The 16,281-nt window shown below is 41.3% G+C and overlaps 1 protein-coding gene across 1 annotated transcript in view; it reads right to left on the bottom strand.

The window, feature by feature from the left end:
- Positions 1-330: 330 nt before the first annotated feature.
- Positions 331-16,281, bottom strand: part of rab23 (RAB23, member RAS oncogene family) — a 55,296-nt gene continuing 39,345 nt past the window's right edge. The window contains exons 3-7 of the mRNA XM_039690492.2: positions 1,993-2,078; positions 1,755-1,911; positions 1,345-1,427; positions 1,178-1,270; positions 331-579 (exon numbers count right to left, since the gene is read on the bottom strand). Coding sequence (XP_039546426.2) covers positions 440-579; positions 1,178-1,270; positions 1,345-1,427; positions 1,755-1,911; positions 1,993-2,078 — 559 coding nt within the window. The 3' untranslated portion in view covers positions 331-439. The remainder of the gene's footprint in view (positions 580-1,177; positions 1,271-1,344; positions 1,428-1,754; positions 1,912-1,992; positions 2,079-16,281) is intronic.

Genomic DNA, 16,281 nt, shown 5'->3' with positions numbered 1-16,281 from the left:
AGATTGCAAATATGCATCTCCATCCATACGAACATATTGCACAAACGATGAACAGTCCAAATGCACAAATGGTGTGTTTCTTTTGTAAGTAATCTCATTAGAGAACATCTGAATATTACCCTGCTGTGTACCACATCCAATAATGCACATCTGTGAGAACATAGATTCAATTTTGAGCCACAATCATTGTTAAAATGAGAGGACGGGGCAGTGTCCAAACGATTTGAATACGCATACAAAAATATCTTAACAGACCTCCAATTTACCGTCGCGTCACTTCTGCGCCAGTAGAGCATGTGTGTGTCGTGTTTCCTCCGTGATTCTGACGGATGCTGCTATTGGCGCAGAAATGGGTGTTTGGAGCAGTTGCAGCTCTCACACTCATCCACAGGAGTCCGTGACGGATGACACACACACACACACACACTATGAAGCCGTTCTACAGGAGTCTGCAGCCGCCGAACGGGTTTTTCGTTTTCTTCGTCCTCTGCTTGTTTGGTCGCAGGTTGATGACATCACGCCCGTTCAGATCGCCGCTGTTCTGGTTCGGATGAGTGCCGCCGGAAGTGTTAAAAACACCTGGGGAAAAGAGCAAGAGACTACATACAAATGCATGATCGTGACACATCTGAAGTTTGATCAACTCTGGTTGGTTAAATATGCAAAATAATAATAATAAAATAAAACCTATATTAATAAGAGTGGGTGTCAAGGTTTAGCGTTAGCTTTGACCCTAGTAAAAAAAAACAATTAAATATAAATATATATAATCTTCTGTATATATAATAATATAATATCTTCTCTATATATAATAATATTTCTATGAAATATTATTACAATTAAAAATAAGTGTTTTCTATGTGAATATATAAAAAAAGTAATTTATTTCTGTGATCAAAGCTGTATTTTCAGCATCATTACTCCAGTCTTCAGTGTCACATGATCCTACAGAAATCACTCTAATATGATGATCTGATGCTCAAGAAACATTTATGATTATTATCAATGTATTATCTTTATATTTTTGTGGAAACCATGATACTTTGTTTTCAAAATTCTTTGATGAATAGAAAGTTCAAAAGGACATTTATTTGAAAAAGAAACATTTTATAAAGAAGAAAAAAGAAAAAAGAGAGAATACTACATTCGATGATGTCACACAAAAGTTCAGTCTTACCTATTTTATTGCTGGATGTGTGAACGACCTCGCTCTCCTCCGCTGACTGTTGCTTGAGTCGATGCAGATATTTGTCAGCCAGATACTTAAAAACTACAACAAATAAATGGTGTTATTTAATAATAAAGCATAATCAGGTTAGTGAGCGGAAAAGCTTCATCTCTCACCTTCATTGACGTTGAGATCTTCCTTCACTGATGTGCGGTAGAATCTCAGTTTCAGCCTCTTAGCAAGACCTTCGGCCTCTTCACTGAAGCCACACACACACACAGAGAATAATGGGTTCGATTTTCTTGCAGTTTTAAAGTAAGATGTGTTTTTTAATATATAGATTTCATATACAAATTTGAAAGAGTACTTTTGTGTACTTTTCATAACAATAAACATAAAATTCTGTAACTTTTTAAAGTTAGAAAAGTTGAATCATAATCAACCACCCATTTATCTGGATACTCTCTGCTGTCTCAGACGACATCACTTCCTGTCGGCCACCGTAACTTCCGTTGGGTGCAATTCGCAACATCACCACTGGATGGCACTAAAAATGGCACCTTTAAAGCGCATCGCTGACTCTTACTTCTTGATCACGGTGTCGTCCAGCAGGTCGATCTTGTTCTGCACCAGGACCGTGGGAATGTCGCCCACCTCCATCTCCACCTTCTCCCTCCAGCTGCCGATGGCCTCGAACGAGTCTCTGTCGGTGGTGGAGAACACCAGCACACACGCCTGAGCTCCTGCGAGACGACCACACGTCAGTCACACACACACACACACACACACAGCAGAAACAGCCCAGTATGGGAACACACTCGCACCTCTGTAATAGGCCTTGGTGATGGCGTCAAACTCCTCCTGTCCTGCCGTGTCCCACAACATCAATCTCACGTCCTCGTCGTTCACTCTGGAACACAAGCAAACAACACTCAACACTCATACTGTACATGCACAGGTCTAATAGCTCTTAAAGATAAGGTTTTCACAGAAATGCCATAGTAAAACTACTTTGAGCCCCAAAATAACCCTTCAGTGAACAGTTATTAGAAAATCACCATTTAGATCTAATTTAAATAGAGTAACAATATATCGCAATACAAAAATGCAATATGCATCGTGGATATAGCGACAAGGTATCGTGTATAATTCACCCAGTGTAAAAAATTACAGTGTAAAACATTAAACTACTATATATGTTGAATATAATGTATAATAATGCAATGGGGGATATTTGTGGGTCCTGATAATGCCAAATGTCTGATGTTACCAGTAAAAAGTGATCTACATTATTTTAAATATATCTAGTCAGTGACATTGAAAGCATATTTGTCTACAATAATTCAGTATTTTCAGCTTCAGAATCATGAGTATTGTTATTCTATTGTCCTGTGCTTTGGGTTTCAGCACCAAGTCCGAGCGTGATCATTTACACACACAATGTGATATCAAATTTAGCATTTTAATCAACAGTACATTTTTTGTTCGCATATGTCTTGGAGTATTGCAATAATATCGTATCGTGAGTTCAGTATCGTGATATGTATCGAATCTTGACACCCGGGCCGTAAATATAAATAACTTTTTTTCCAGTATGAAGAACTTTTGTGCAATGGAAAGTTTCTATGGATGTTAAAGAACCAAAAAGAAGTGCAATGAAAAAGTCTATAAAAAGCAGGTTACATCATATAATTGGGCCATAATCTGCTTAGTAGAGGTGTGCGATACCGCTAGATTTGGTATCGATCCGATACAAAGTAAATACAGGGCCAGTATCGCCGATACCGATACCAATACCGATACTTTTTAATAATTAAAGGCCCCGTGAACCGGAAGTTGCAAACGATTTTTCTCCAGTGCTGTGACGTATTTCCAAGTGAAACGGAATATTGAACAGAGGGCAGGGTTTTACTCTAGCGCTCCTCCTCTCGGTTTGAGGGGAGTGGTTAAGCGTTTCCCCACCCAAGCTGTGAAACCTACGTCATCAGAAAAAGAAACCAGACCGGAAGTAACTTTTCAGATTTTGATTAAAGAAGGTAAAACATTTTTTTAATATATTTTTACTTGCACGGATTAATTGTTCACCACAAGACTAGTAATATGCGCTAACAAAGTAAATAGGTTCAATTTTGATTTCACAGGGACTTTAAGGTGGATGCCTCTTCAACCTAAATCTAAATGAATTTTCATGACTTTTAATTTGTTTTTGTGATTTGCATTTTGGGTTATTTATCAGTTAAAATCAGTACTACAAAAACTTTTGTTCAGAAACAACTTTTGGTTACTTCTATTTTATTTAAACAAAGTTACAAAATTATTACTTCACAAATATAAAAAATGTAAAAACAAATTCTCTTTTCACGTAGCATGTAAACAAAAAATGTTTCTCTTCTTTAGTGCACTTCTATTCAGGATTTTTTTCTTAAATAAACAAAGTCACAAGTTCTCCGTCTCTGATTGTGCTGCTGTAGACTAGAAATGCGCGGCCGCGCGTGCCTGACTGGTGGTAGTCCTGGAGCGCGCTAGCTAGTGGTGAGTCACGTGACGGTACAACACAGGAGAGGGGGACGAGAGCAGCACTAGGATTACAAAGAGCATGATGACAGCAGCAGCATTTTGACAAACACGGTCAGGACTCAGGTCGCAAAACGAGAGAAACTGAAACTTAAGTATCGATATTTTCGCGTTGGTATCGATCAATGCCGATACCAACGTTGGTATCGATATTATCGATATTAGTATCGATCTGCCCACCTCTACTGCTTAGACTAGTCAAGGCTGATCATAACTTTAAGTCAGTTACATAAAAAGATAGATTGGTCTAATTTGAATCCAAGAAGTAAGACTGATTAGCCCTAATTAACTGCTTGCTGGTCAGGCTAATTCTTAAGACTAATTTTAAAGGGTTTGTTCAAGCAAAGAAATATATATATATATATGTCCCATCATTTACTCACCATCAAGCCATCCTAGGAGTATATGAGTTTCTTCATGAGCACAATAACAGTTATATTAAAAGATATCCTGTCTTTATAATGGGAGTGAATGGTACCTGAGATTTTGAAGCTCAAAAAAGCACATATATAAATTAAGTAATTCAATAAGTAATGCATTATTATTATTAAAGGCCTTCTGAAGCGAAATTATCCGTTTTGTGAATATTGAAAAATATCCCTATTTATAACTTTATAAACTATAATCACTGGCTTCGGGTAATGGCATCCATTTTTTTAATTTTCTAACAAAAACTTTGATCAACCCCTGGAGGCATATGGACTACTGTTATGATGGATGGATGCACTTTTTCCGGCTTCTAAGACACCATTCAGTCCCATTATAAAACTTGGATGAGCATATTTTTTTATATAACTCTGATTGTGTTTGGCTAAAAGAAGAAAGTCATTCGGGGTGAGTAAATCATGGGCTAATTTTCATTTTTGGGTGAACTATCCCTTTAAGTGTTAAGAAATTAAGTTTCTCCAATCTTCTCAAAACTCTGGATTCTGATAGAGGGCAATGAGACTTAGACCTGAGTACAAAAATGGAGGCTCTAGACCCTTCCAGAGCTGAGACCCTTCCAAACCCCCGAAAGGGGTACCACTTAAACCCAGAGTTTTGAGAAGATTGGAGAAACTTAAGTTTTCACCCGAAAAAAAAACAACGAAAGGGGTACCACTGTCGTTTTTTTTTCGGGCCGAATTTTTGAGTTTCGATATCTCAGCTCTGGAAGGGGCTAGAGCCTCCATTTTTGCACTCAGGTCTAAGTCTCATGGCCCTCTATCAGAATCCAGAGTTTTGGGAAGATTGAAGAAACTTAATTTTTCGCCCCCCCAAAAAAAACGTAAGGGGTACCACTGTCGTTTTTTTTTTCGGGCCGAATTTTTGAGTTTCGATATCTCAGCTCTGGAAGGGGCTAGAGCCTCCATTTTTGCACTCAGGTCTAAGTCTCATGGCCCTCTATCAGAATTTGGGAAGATTGGAGAAACTTAATTTTTCGCCCCGAAAAAAAAAACCTAAGGGGTACCACTGTCGTTTTTTTTTCGGGCCGATTTTTTGAGTTTCGATATCTCAGCTCTGGAAGGGGCTAGAGCCTCAATTTTGCACTCAGGTCTAAGTCTCATGGCCCTCTATCAGAATTTGGGAAGATTGGAGAAACTTAATTTTTCGCCCCGAAAAAAAAAACCTAAGGGGTACCACTGTCGTTTTTTTTTCGGGCCGATTTTTTGAGTTTCGATATCTCAGCTCTGGAAGGGGCTAGAGCCTCAATTTTGCACTCAGGTCTAAGTCTCATGGCCCTCTATCAGAATTTGGGAAGATTGGAGAAACGTAATTTTTCGCCCCAAAAAAAAAAACGTAAGGGGTACCACTGTCGTTTTTTTTTTTCGGGCCGAATTTTTGAGTTTCGATATCTCAGCTCTGGAAGGGGCTAGAGCCTCCATTTTTGCACTCAGGTCTAAGTCTCATGGCCCTCTATCAGAATCCAGAGTTTTGGGAAGATTGGAGAAACTTAATTTTTCGCCCCCCCAAAAAAAACGTAAGGGGTACCACTGTCGTTTTTTTTTCGGGCCGAATTTTTGAGTTTCGAAATCTCAGCTCTGGAAGGGGCTAGAGCCTCCATTTTTGCACTCAGGTCTAAGTCTCATGGCCCTCTATCAGAATTTGGGAAGATTGGAGAAACTTAATTTTTCGCCCAAAAAAAAAACGTAAGGGGTACCACTGTCGTTTTTTTTTCGGGCCGAATTTTTGAGTTTCGATATCTCAGCTCTGGAAGGGGCTAGAGCCTCCATTTTTGCACTCAGGTCTAAGTCTCATGGCCCTCTATCAGAATTTGGGAAGATTGGAGAAACTTAATTTTTCGCCCAAAAAAAAAAACGTAAGGGGTACCACTGTCGTTTTTTTTTCGGGCCGAATTTTTGAGTTTCGATATCTCAGCTCTGGAAGGGGCTAGAGCCTCCATTTTTGCACTCAGGTCTAAGTCTCATGGCCCTCTATCAGAATCCAGAGTTTTGGGAAGATTGGAGAAACTTAATTTTTCGCCCCCCCAAAAAAAACGTAAGGGGTACCACTGTCGTTTTTTTTTCGGGCCGAATTTTTGAGTTTCGATATCTCAGCTCTGGAAGGGGCTAGAGCCTCCATTTTTGCACTCAGGTCTAAGTCTCATGGCCCTCTATCAGAATTTGGGAAGATTGGAGAAACTTAATTTTTCGCCCCCCCAAAAAAAACGTAAGGGGTACCACTGTCGTTTTTTTTTCGTGCCGAATTTTTGAGTTTCGAAATCTCAGCTCTGGAAGGGGCTAGAGCCTCCATTTTTGCACTCAGGTCTAAGTCTCATGGCCCTCTATCAGAATTTGGGAAGATTGGAGAAACTTAATTTTTCGCCCAAAAAAAAACCGTAAGGGGTACCACTGTCGATTTTTTTTTCGGGCCGAATTTTTGAGTTTCGATATCTCAGCTCTGGAAGGGGCTAGAGCCTCCATTTTTGCACTCAGGTCTAAGTCTCATGGCCCTCTACCAGAATTTGGGAAGATTGGAGAAACGTAATTTTTCGCCCCAAAAAAAAAACGTAAGGGGTACCACTGTCGTTTTTTTTTTCGGGCCGAATTTTTGAGTTTCGATATCTCAGCTCTGGAAGGGGCTAGAGCCTCCATTTTTGCACTCAGGTCTAAGTCTCATGGCCCTCTACCAGAATTTGGGAAGATTGGAGAAACGTAATTTTTCGCCCCAAAAAAAAAACGTAAGGGGTACCACTGTCGTTTTTTTTTTCGGGCCGAATTTTTGAGTTTCGATATCTCAGCTCTGGAAGGGGCTAGAGCCTCCATTTTTGCACTCAGGTCTAAGTCTCATGGCCCTCTAACAGAATTTGGGAAGATTGGAGAAACTTAATTTTTCGCCCAAAAAAAAAAACGTAAGGGGTACCACTGTCGTTTTTTTTTCGGGCCAAATTTTTGAGTTTCGATATCTCAGCTCTGGAAGGGGCTAGAGCCTCCATTTTTGCACTCAGGTCTAAGTCTCATGGCCCTCTACCAGAATTTGGGAAGATTGGAGAAACGTAATTTTTCGCCCAAAAAAAAAAAACGTAAGGGGTACCACTGTCGTTTTTTTTTCGGGCCGAATTTTTGAGTTTCGATATCTCAGCTCTGGAAGGGGCTAGAGCCTCCATTTTTGCACTCAGGTCTAAGTCTCATGGCCCTCTATCAGAATTTGGGAAGATTGGAGAAACTTAATTTTTCGCCCAAAAAAAAAACGTAAGGGGTACCACTGTCGTTTTTTTTTCGGGCCGAATTTTTGAGTTTCGATATCTCAGCTCTGGAAGGGGCTAGAGCCTCCATTTTTGCACTCAGGTCTAAGTCTCATGGCCCTCTATCAGAATCCAGAGTTTTGGGAAGATTGGAGAAACTTAATTTTTCGCCCCCAAAAAAAAAACGTAAGGGGTACCACTGTCGTTTTTTTTTCGGGCCGAATTTTTGAGTTTCGATATCTCAGCTCTGGAAGGGGCTAGAGCCTCCATTTTTGCACTCAGGTCTAAGTCTCATGGCCCTCTATCAGAATTTGGGAAGATTGGAGAAACTTAATTTTTCGCCCAAAAAAAAACGTAAGGGGTACCACTGTCGTTTTTTTTTCGGGCCGAATTTTTGAGTTTCGATATCTCAGCTCTGGAAGGGGCTAGAGCCTCCATTTTTGCACTCAGGTCTAAGTCTCATGGCCCTCTATCAGAATTTGGGAAGATTTGAGAAACTTAATTTTTCGCCCAAAAAAAAAAAACGTAAGGGGTACCACTGTCGTTTTTTTTTCGGGCCGAATTTTTGAGTTTCGATATCTCAGCTCTGGAAGGGGCTAGAGCCTCCATTTTTGCACTCAGGTCTAAGTCTCATGGCCCTCTATCAGAATTTAGGAAGATTGGAGAAACTTAATTTTTCGCCCAAAAAAAAAAAACCGTAAGGGGTACCACTGTCGTTTTTTTTTTTCGGGCCGAATTTTTGAGTTTTGATATCTCAGCTCTGGAAGGGGCTAGAGCCTCCATTTTTGCACTCAGGTCTAAGTCCCATGGCCCTCTATCAGAATTTGGGAAGATTGGAGAAACTTAATTTTTCGCCCAAAAAAAAAACGTAAGGGGTACCACTGTCGTTTTTTTTTTTCGGGCCGAATTTTTGAGTTTCGATATCTCAGCTCTGGAAGGGGCTAGAGCCTCCATTTTTGCACTCAGGTCTAAGTCTCATGGCCCTCTATCAGAATTTGGGAAGATTGGAGAAACTTAATTTTTCGCCCAAAAAAAAAAAACGTAAGGGGTACCACTGTCGTTTTTTTTTCGGGCCGAATTTTTGAGTTTCGATATCTCAGCTCTGGAAGGGGCTAGAGCCTCCATTTTTGCACTCAGGTCTAAGTCTCATGGCCCTCTATCAGAATCCAGAGTTTTGGGAAGATTGGAGAAACTTAATTTTTCGCCCCCCCAAAAAAAACGTAAGGGGTACCACTGTCGTTTTTTTTTCGGGCCGAATTTTTGAGTTTCGATATCTCAGCTCTGGAAGGGGCTAGAGCCTCCATTTTTGCACTCAGGTCTAAGTCTCATGGCCCTCTATCAGAATTTGGGAAGATTGGAGAAACTTAATTTTTCGCCCCCCCAAAAAAAACGTAAGGGGTACCACTGTCGTTTTTTTTTCGTGCCGAATTTTTGAGTTTCGAAATCTCAGCTCTGGAAGGGGCTAGAGCCTCCATTTTTGCACTCAGGTCTAAGTCTCATGGCCCTCTATCAGAATTTGGGAAGATTGGAGAAACTTAATTTTTCGCCCAAAAAAAAACCGTAAGGGGTACCACTGTCGATTTTTTTTTCGGGCCGAATTTTTGAGTTTCGATATCTCAGCTCTGGAAGGGGCTAGAGCCTCCATTTTTGCACTCAGGTCTAAGTCTCATGGTCCTCTATCAGAATTTGGGAAGATTGGAGAAACGTAATTTTTCGCCCAAAAAAAAAAACGTAAGGGGTACCACTGTCGTTTTTTTTTTCGGGCCGAATTTTTGAGTTTCGATATCTCAGCTCTGGAAGGGGCTAGAGCCTCCATTTTTGCACTCAGGTCTAAGTCTCATGGCCCTCTACCAGAATTTGGGAAGATTGGAGAAACGTAATTTTTCGCCCAAAAAAAAAAACGTAAGGGGTACCACTGTCGTTTTTTTTTCGGGCCGAATTTTTGAGTTTCGATATCTCAGCTCTGGAAGGGGCTAGAGCCTCCATTTTTGCACTCAGGTCTAAGTCTCATGGCCCTCTATCAGAATTTGGGAAGATTGGAGAAACTTAATTTTTCGCCCCGAAAAAAAAAACCTAAGGGGTACCACTGTCGTTTTTTTTTCGGGCCGAATTTTTGAGTTTCGATATCTCAGCTCTGGAAGGGGCTAGAGCCTCCATTTTTGCACTCAGGTCTAAGTCTCATGGCCCTCTATCAGAATTTGGGAAGATTGGAGAAACTTAATTTTTCGCCCAAAAAAAAAAAACGTAAGGGGTACCACTGTCGTTTTTTTTTCGGGCCGAATTTTTGAGTTTCGATATCTCAGCTCTGGAAGGGGCTAGAGCCTCCATTTTTGCACTCAGGTCTAAGTCTCATGGCCCTCTATCAGAATCCAGAGTTTTGGGAAGATTGGAGAAACTTAATTTTTCGCCCCCCCAAAAAAAACGTAAGGGGTACCACTGTCGTTTTTTTTTCGGGCCGAATTTTTGAGTTTCGAAATCTCAGCTCTGGAAGGGGCTAGAGCCTCCATTTTTGCACTCAGGTCTAAGTCTCATGGCCCTCTATCAGAATTTGGGAAGATTGGAGAAACTTAATTTTTCGCCCAAAAAAAAAACGTAAGGGGTACCACTGTCGTTTTTTTTTCGGGCCGAATTTTTGAGTTTCGATATCTCAGCTCTGGAAGGGGCTAGAGCCTCCATTTTTGCACTCAGGTCTAAGTCTCATGGCCCTCTATCAGAATTTGGGAAGATTTGAGAAACTTAATTTTTCGCCCAAAAAAAAAAAACGTAAGGGGTACCACTGTCGTTTTTTTTTCGGGCCGAATTTTTGAGTTTCGATATCTCAGCTCTGGAAGGGGCTAGAGCCTCCATTTTTGCACTCAGGTCTAAGTCTCATGGCCCTCTATCAGAATTTAGGAAGATTGGAGAAACTAAATTTTTCGCCCAAAAAAAAAAACGTAAGGGGTACCACTGTCATTTTTTTTTTTCGGGCCGAATTTTTGAGTTTCGATATCTCAGCTCTGGAAGGGGCTAGAGCCTCCATTTTTGCACTCAGGTCTAAGTCTCATGGCCCTCTATCAGAATTTGGGAAGATTGGAGAAACTTAATTTTTCGCCCAAAAAAAAAAACGTAAGGGGTACCACTGTCGTTTTTTTTTTCGGGCCGAATTTTTGAGTTTCGATATCTCAGCTCTGGAAGGGGCTAGAGCCTCCATTTTTGCACTCAGGTCTAAGTCTCATGGCCCTCTACCAGAATTTGGGAAGATTGGAGAAACTTAATTTTTCGCCCAAAAAAAAAAACGTAAGGGGTACCACTGTCGTTTTTTTTTTCGGGCCGAATTTTTGAGTTTCGATATCTCAGCTCTGGAAGGGGCTAGAGCCTCCATTTTTGCACTCAGGTCTAAGTCTCATGGCCCTCTATCAGAATTTAGGAAGATTGGAGAAACTTAATTTTTCGCCCAAAAAAAAAAACCGTAAGGGGTACCACTGTCGTTTTTTTTTTTTCGGGCCGAATTTTTGAGTTTCGATATCTCAGCTCTGGAAGGGGCTAGAGCCTCCATTTTTGCACTCAGGTCTAAGTCTCATGGCCCTCTATCAGAATTTGGGAAGATTGGAGAAACTTAATTTTTAGCCCAAAAAAAAAACGTAAGGGGTACCACTGTCGTTTTTTTTCGGGCCGAATTTTTGAGTTTCGATATCTCAGCTCTGGAAGGGGCTAGAGCCTCCATTTTTGCACTCAGGTCTAAGTCTCATGGCCCTCTATCAGAATTTGGGAAGATTGGAGAAACTTAATTTTTCGCCCCGAAAAAAAAAACCTAAGGGGTACCACTGTCGTTTTTTTTTCGGGGCGATTTTTTGAGTTTCGATATCTCAGCTCTGGAAGGGGCTAGAGCCTCCATTTTTGCACTCAGGTCTAAGTCTCATGGCCCTCTATCAGAATTTGGGAAGATTGGAGAAACTTAATTTTTCGCCCAAAAAAAAAAACGTAAGGGGTACCACTGTCGTTTTTTTTTCGGGCCGAATTTTTGAGTTTCGATATCTCAGCTCTGGAAGGGGCTAGAGCCTCCATTTTTGCACTCAGGTCTAAGTCTCATGGCCCTCTATCAGAATCCAGAGTTTTGGGAAGATTGGAGAAACTTAATTTTTCGCCCCCCCAAAAAAAACGTAAGGGGTACCACTGTCGTTTTTTTTTCGGGCCGAATTTTTGAGTTTCGATATCTCAGCTCTGGAAGGGGCTAGAGCCTCCATTTTTGCACTCAGGTCTAAGTCTCATGGCCCTCTATCAGAATTTGGGAAGATTGGAGAAACTTAATTTTTCGCCCCCCCAAAAAAAACGTAAGGGGTACCACTGTCGTTTTTTTTTCGTGCCGAATTTTTGAGTTTCGAAATCTCAGCTCTGGAAGGGGCTAGAGCCTCCATTTTTGCACTCAGGTCTAAGTCTCATGGCCCTCTATCAGAATTTGGGAAGATTGGAGAAACTTAATTTTTCGCCCAAAAAAAAAACGTAAGGGGTACCACTGTCGATTTTTTTTTCGGGCCGAATTTTTGAGTTTCGATATCTCAGCTCTGGAAGGGGCTAGAGCCTCCATTTTTGCACTCAGGTCTAAGTCTCATGGCCCTCTACCAGAATTTGGGAAGATTGGAGAAACGTAATTTTTCGCCCCAAAAAAAAAACGTAAGGGGTACCACTGTCGTTTTTTTTTTCGGGCCGAATTTTTGAGTTTCGATATCTCAGCTCTGGAAGGGGCTAGAGCCTCCATTTTTGCACTCAGGTCTAAGTCTCATGGCCCTCTATCAGAATTTGGGAAGATTGGAGAAACGTAATTTTTCGCCCAAAAAAAAAAACGTAAGGGGTACCACTGTCGTTTTTTTTTTCGGGCCGAATTTTTGAGTTTCGATATCTCAGCTCTGGAAGGGGCTAGAGCCTCCATTTTTGCACTCAGGTCTAAGTCTCATGGCCCTCTACCAGAATTTGGGAAGATTGGAGAAACGTAATTTTTCGCCCAAAAAAAAAAACGTAAGGGGTACCACTGTCGTTTTTTTTTCGGGCCGAATTTTTGAGTTTCGATATCTCAGCTCTGGAAGGGGCTAGAGCCTCCATTTTTGCACTCAGGTCTAAGTCTCATGGCCCTCTATCAGAATTTGGGAAGATTGGAGAAACTTAATTTTTCGCCCCGAAAAAAAAAACCTAAGGGGTACCACTGTCGTTTTTTTTTCGGGCCGAATTTTTGAGTTTCGATATCTCAGCTCTGGAAGGGGCTAGAGCCTCCATTTTTGCACTCAGGTCTAAGTCTCATGGCCCTCTATCAGAATTTGGGAAGATTGGAGAAACTTAATTTTTCGCCCAAAAAAAAAAAACGTAAGGGGTACCACTGTCGTTTTTTTTTCGGGCCGAATTTTTGAGTTTCGATATCTCAGCTCTGGAAGGGGCTAGAGCCTCCATTTTTGCACTCAGGTCTAAGTCTCATGGCCCTCTATCAGAATCCAGAGTTTTGGGAAGATTGGAGAAACTTAATTTTTCGCCCCCCCAAAAAAAACGTAAGGGGTACTACTGTCGTTTTTTTTTCGGGCCGAATTTTTGAGTTTCGAAATCTCAGCTCTGGAAGGGGCTAGAGCCTCCATTTTTGCACTCAGGTCTAAGTCTCATGGCCCTCTATCAGAATTTGGGAAGATTGGAGAAACTTAATTTTTCGCCCAAAAAAAAAACGTAAGGGGTACCACTGTCGTTTTTTTTTCGGGCCGAATTTTTGAGTTTCGATATCTCAGCTCTGGAAGGGGCTAGAGCCTCCATTTTTGCACTCAGGTCTAAGTCTCATGGCCCTCTATCAGAATTTGGGAAGATTTGAGAAACTTAATTTTTCGCCCAAAAAAAAAAAACGTAAGGGGTACCACTGTCGTTTTTTTTTCGGGCCGAATTTTTGAGTTTCGATATCTCAGCTCTGGAAGGGGCTAGAGCCTCCATTTTTGCACTCAGGTCTAAGTCTCATGGCCCTCTATCAGAATTTAGGAAGATTGGAGAAACTAAATTTTTCGCCCAAAAAAAAAAACGTAAGGGGTACCACTGTCATTTTTTTTTTTCGGGCCGAATTTTTGAGTTTCGATATCTCAGCTCTGGAAGGGGCTAGAGCCTCCATTTTTGCACTCAGGTCTAAGTCTCATGGCCCTCTACCAGAATTTGGGAAGATTGGAGAAACTTAATTTTTCGCCCAAAAAAAAAAACGTAAGGGGTACCACTGTCGTTTTTTTTTTCGGGCCGAATTTTTGAGTTTCGATATCTCAGCTCTGGAAGGGGCTAGAGCCTCAATTTTTGCACTCAGGTCTAAGTCTCATGGCCCTCTACCAGAATTTGGGAAGATTGGAGAAACTTAATTTTTCGCCCAAAAAAAAAAACGTAAGGGGTACCACTGTCGTTTTTTTTTTCGGGCCGAATTTTTGAGTTTCGATATCTCAGCTCTGGAAGGGGCTAGAGCCTCCATTTTTGCACTCAGGTCTAAGTCTCATGGCCCTCTATCAGAATTTAGGAAGATTGGAGAAACTTAATTTTTCGCCCAAAAAAAAAAACCGTAAGGGGTACCACTGTCGTTTTTTTTTTTCGGGCCGAATTTTTGAGTTTCGATATCTCAGCTCTGGAAGGGGCTAGAGCCTCCATTTTTGCACTCAGGTCTAAGTCTCATGGCCCTCTATCAGAATTTGGGAAGATTGGAGAAACTTAATTTTTCGCCCAAAAAAAAAACGTAAGGGGTACCACTGTCGTTTTTTTTTCGGGCCGAATTTTTGAGTTTCGATATCTCAGCTCTGGAAGGGGCTAGAGCCTCCATTTTTGCACTCAGGTCTAAGTCTCATGGCCCTCTATCAGAATTTGGGAAGATTGGAGAAACTTAATTTTTCGCCCAAAAAAAAAACGTAAGGGGTACCACTGTCGTTTTTTTTTCGGGCCGAATTTTTGAGTTTCGATATCTCAGCTCTGGAAGGGGCTAGAGCCTCCATTTTTGCACTCAGGTCTAAGTCTCATGGCCCTCTACCAGAATTTGGGAAGATTGGAGAAACGTAATTTTTCGCCCAAAAAAAAAAAACGTAAGGGGTACCACTGTCGTTTTTTTTTCGGGCCGAATTTTTGAGTTTCGATATCTCAGCTCTGGAAGGGGCTAGAGCCTCCATTTTTGCACTCAGGTCTAAGTCTCATGGCCCTCTATCAGAATTTGGGAAGATTGGAGAAACTTAATTTTTCGCCCAAAAAAAAAAACGTAAGGGGTACCACTGTCGTTTTTTTTTCGGGCCGAATTTTTGAGTTTCGATATCTCAGCTCTGGAAGGGGCTAGAGCCTCCATTTTTGCACTCAGGTCTAAGTCTCATGGCCCTCTACCAGAATTTGGGAAGATTGGAGAAACTTAATTTTTCGCCCAAAAAAAAAAACGTAAGGGGTACCACTGTCGTTTTTTTTTTCGGGCCGAATTTTTGAGTTTCGATATCTCAGCTCTGGAAGGGGCTAGAGCCTCCATTTTTGCACTCAGGTCTAAGTCTCATGGCCCTCTACCAGAATTTGGGAAGATTGGAGAAACTTAATTTTTCGCCCAAAAAAAAAAAACGTAAGGGGTACCACTGTCGTTTTTTTTTCGGGCCGAATTTTGGAGTTTCGATATCTCAGCTCTGGAAGGGGCTAGAGCCTCCATTTTTGCACTCAGGTCTAAGTCTCATGGCCCTCTATCAGAATCCAGAGTTTTGGGAAGATTGGAGAAACTTAATTTTTCGCCCCCAAAAAAAAAACGTAAGGGGTACCACTGTCGTTTTTTTTTCGGGCCGAATTTTTGAGTTTCGATATCTCAGCTCTGGAAGGGGCTAGAGCCTCCATTTTTGCACTCAGGTCTAAGTCTCATGGCCCTCTATCAGAATTTGGGAAGATTTGAGAAACTTAATTTTTCGCCCAAAAAAAAAAAACGTAAGGGGTACCACTGTCGTTTTTTTTTCGGGCCGAATTTTTGAGTTTCGATATCTCAGCTCTGGAAGGGGCTAGAGCCTCCATTTTTGCACTCAGGTCTAAGTCTCATGGCCCTCTATCAGAATTTAGGAAGATTGGAGAAACTTAATTTTTCGCCCAAAAAAAAAAAACCGTAAGGGGTACCACTGTCGTTTTTTTTTTTTCGGGCCGAATTTTTGAGTTTTGATATCTCAGCTCTGGAAGGGGCTAGAGCCTCCATTTTTGCACTCAGGTCTAAGTCCCATGGCCCTCTATCAGAATTTGGGAAGATTGGAGAAACTTAATTTTTCGCCCAAAAAAAAAACGTAAGGGGTACCACTGTCGTTTTTTTTTTTCGGGCCGAATTTTTGAGTTTCGATATCTCAGCTCTGGAAGGGGCTAGAGCCTCCATTTTTGCACTCAGGTCTAAGTCTCATGGCCCTCTATCAGAATTTGGGAAGATTGGAGAAACTTAATTTTTCGCCCAAAAAAAAAAAACGTAAGGGGTACCACTGTCGTTTTTTTTTCGGGCCGAATTTTTGAGTTTCGATATCTCAGCTCTGGAAGGGGCTAGAGCCTCCATTTTTGCACTCAGGTCTAAGTCTCATGGCCCTCTATCAGAATCCAGAGTTTTGGGAAGATTGGAGAAACTTAATTTTTCGCCCCCCCAAAAAAAACGTAAGGGGTACCACTGTCGTTTTTTTTTCGGGCCGAATTTTTGAGTTTCGATATCTCAGCTCTGGAAGGGGCTAGAGCCTCCATTTTTGCACTCAGGTCTAAGTCTCATGGCCCTCTATCAGAATTTGGGAAGATTGGAGAAACTTAATTTTTCGCCCAAAAAAAAACGTAAGGGGTACCACTGTCGTTTTTTTTTCGGGCCGAATTTTTGAGTTTCGATATCTCAGCTCTGGAAGGGGCTAGAGCCTCCATTTTTGCACTCAGGTCT

The sequence above is a fragment of the Pimephales promelas genome, chromosome 11 (genome assembly GCF_988280905.1).
Source record: "Pimephales promelas chromosome 11, fPimPro1.hap1.1, whole genome shotgun sequence".
NCBI lineage: Eukaryota > Metazoa > Chordata > Actinopteri > Cypriniformes > Leuciscidae > Pimephales > Pimephales promelas.
This window is presented reverse-complemented; position numbering and strand designations above follow the sequence as displayed.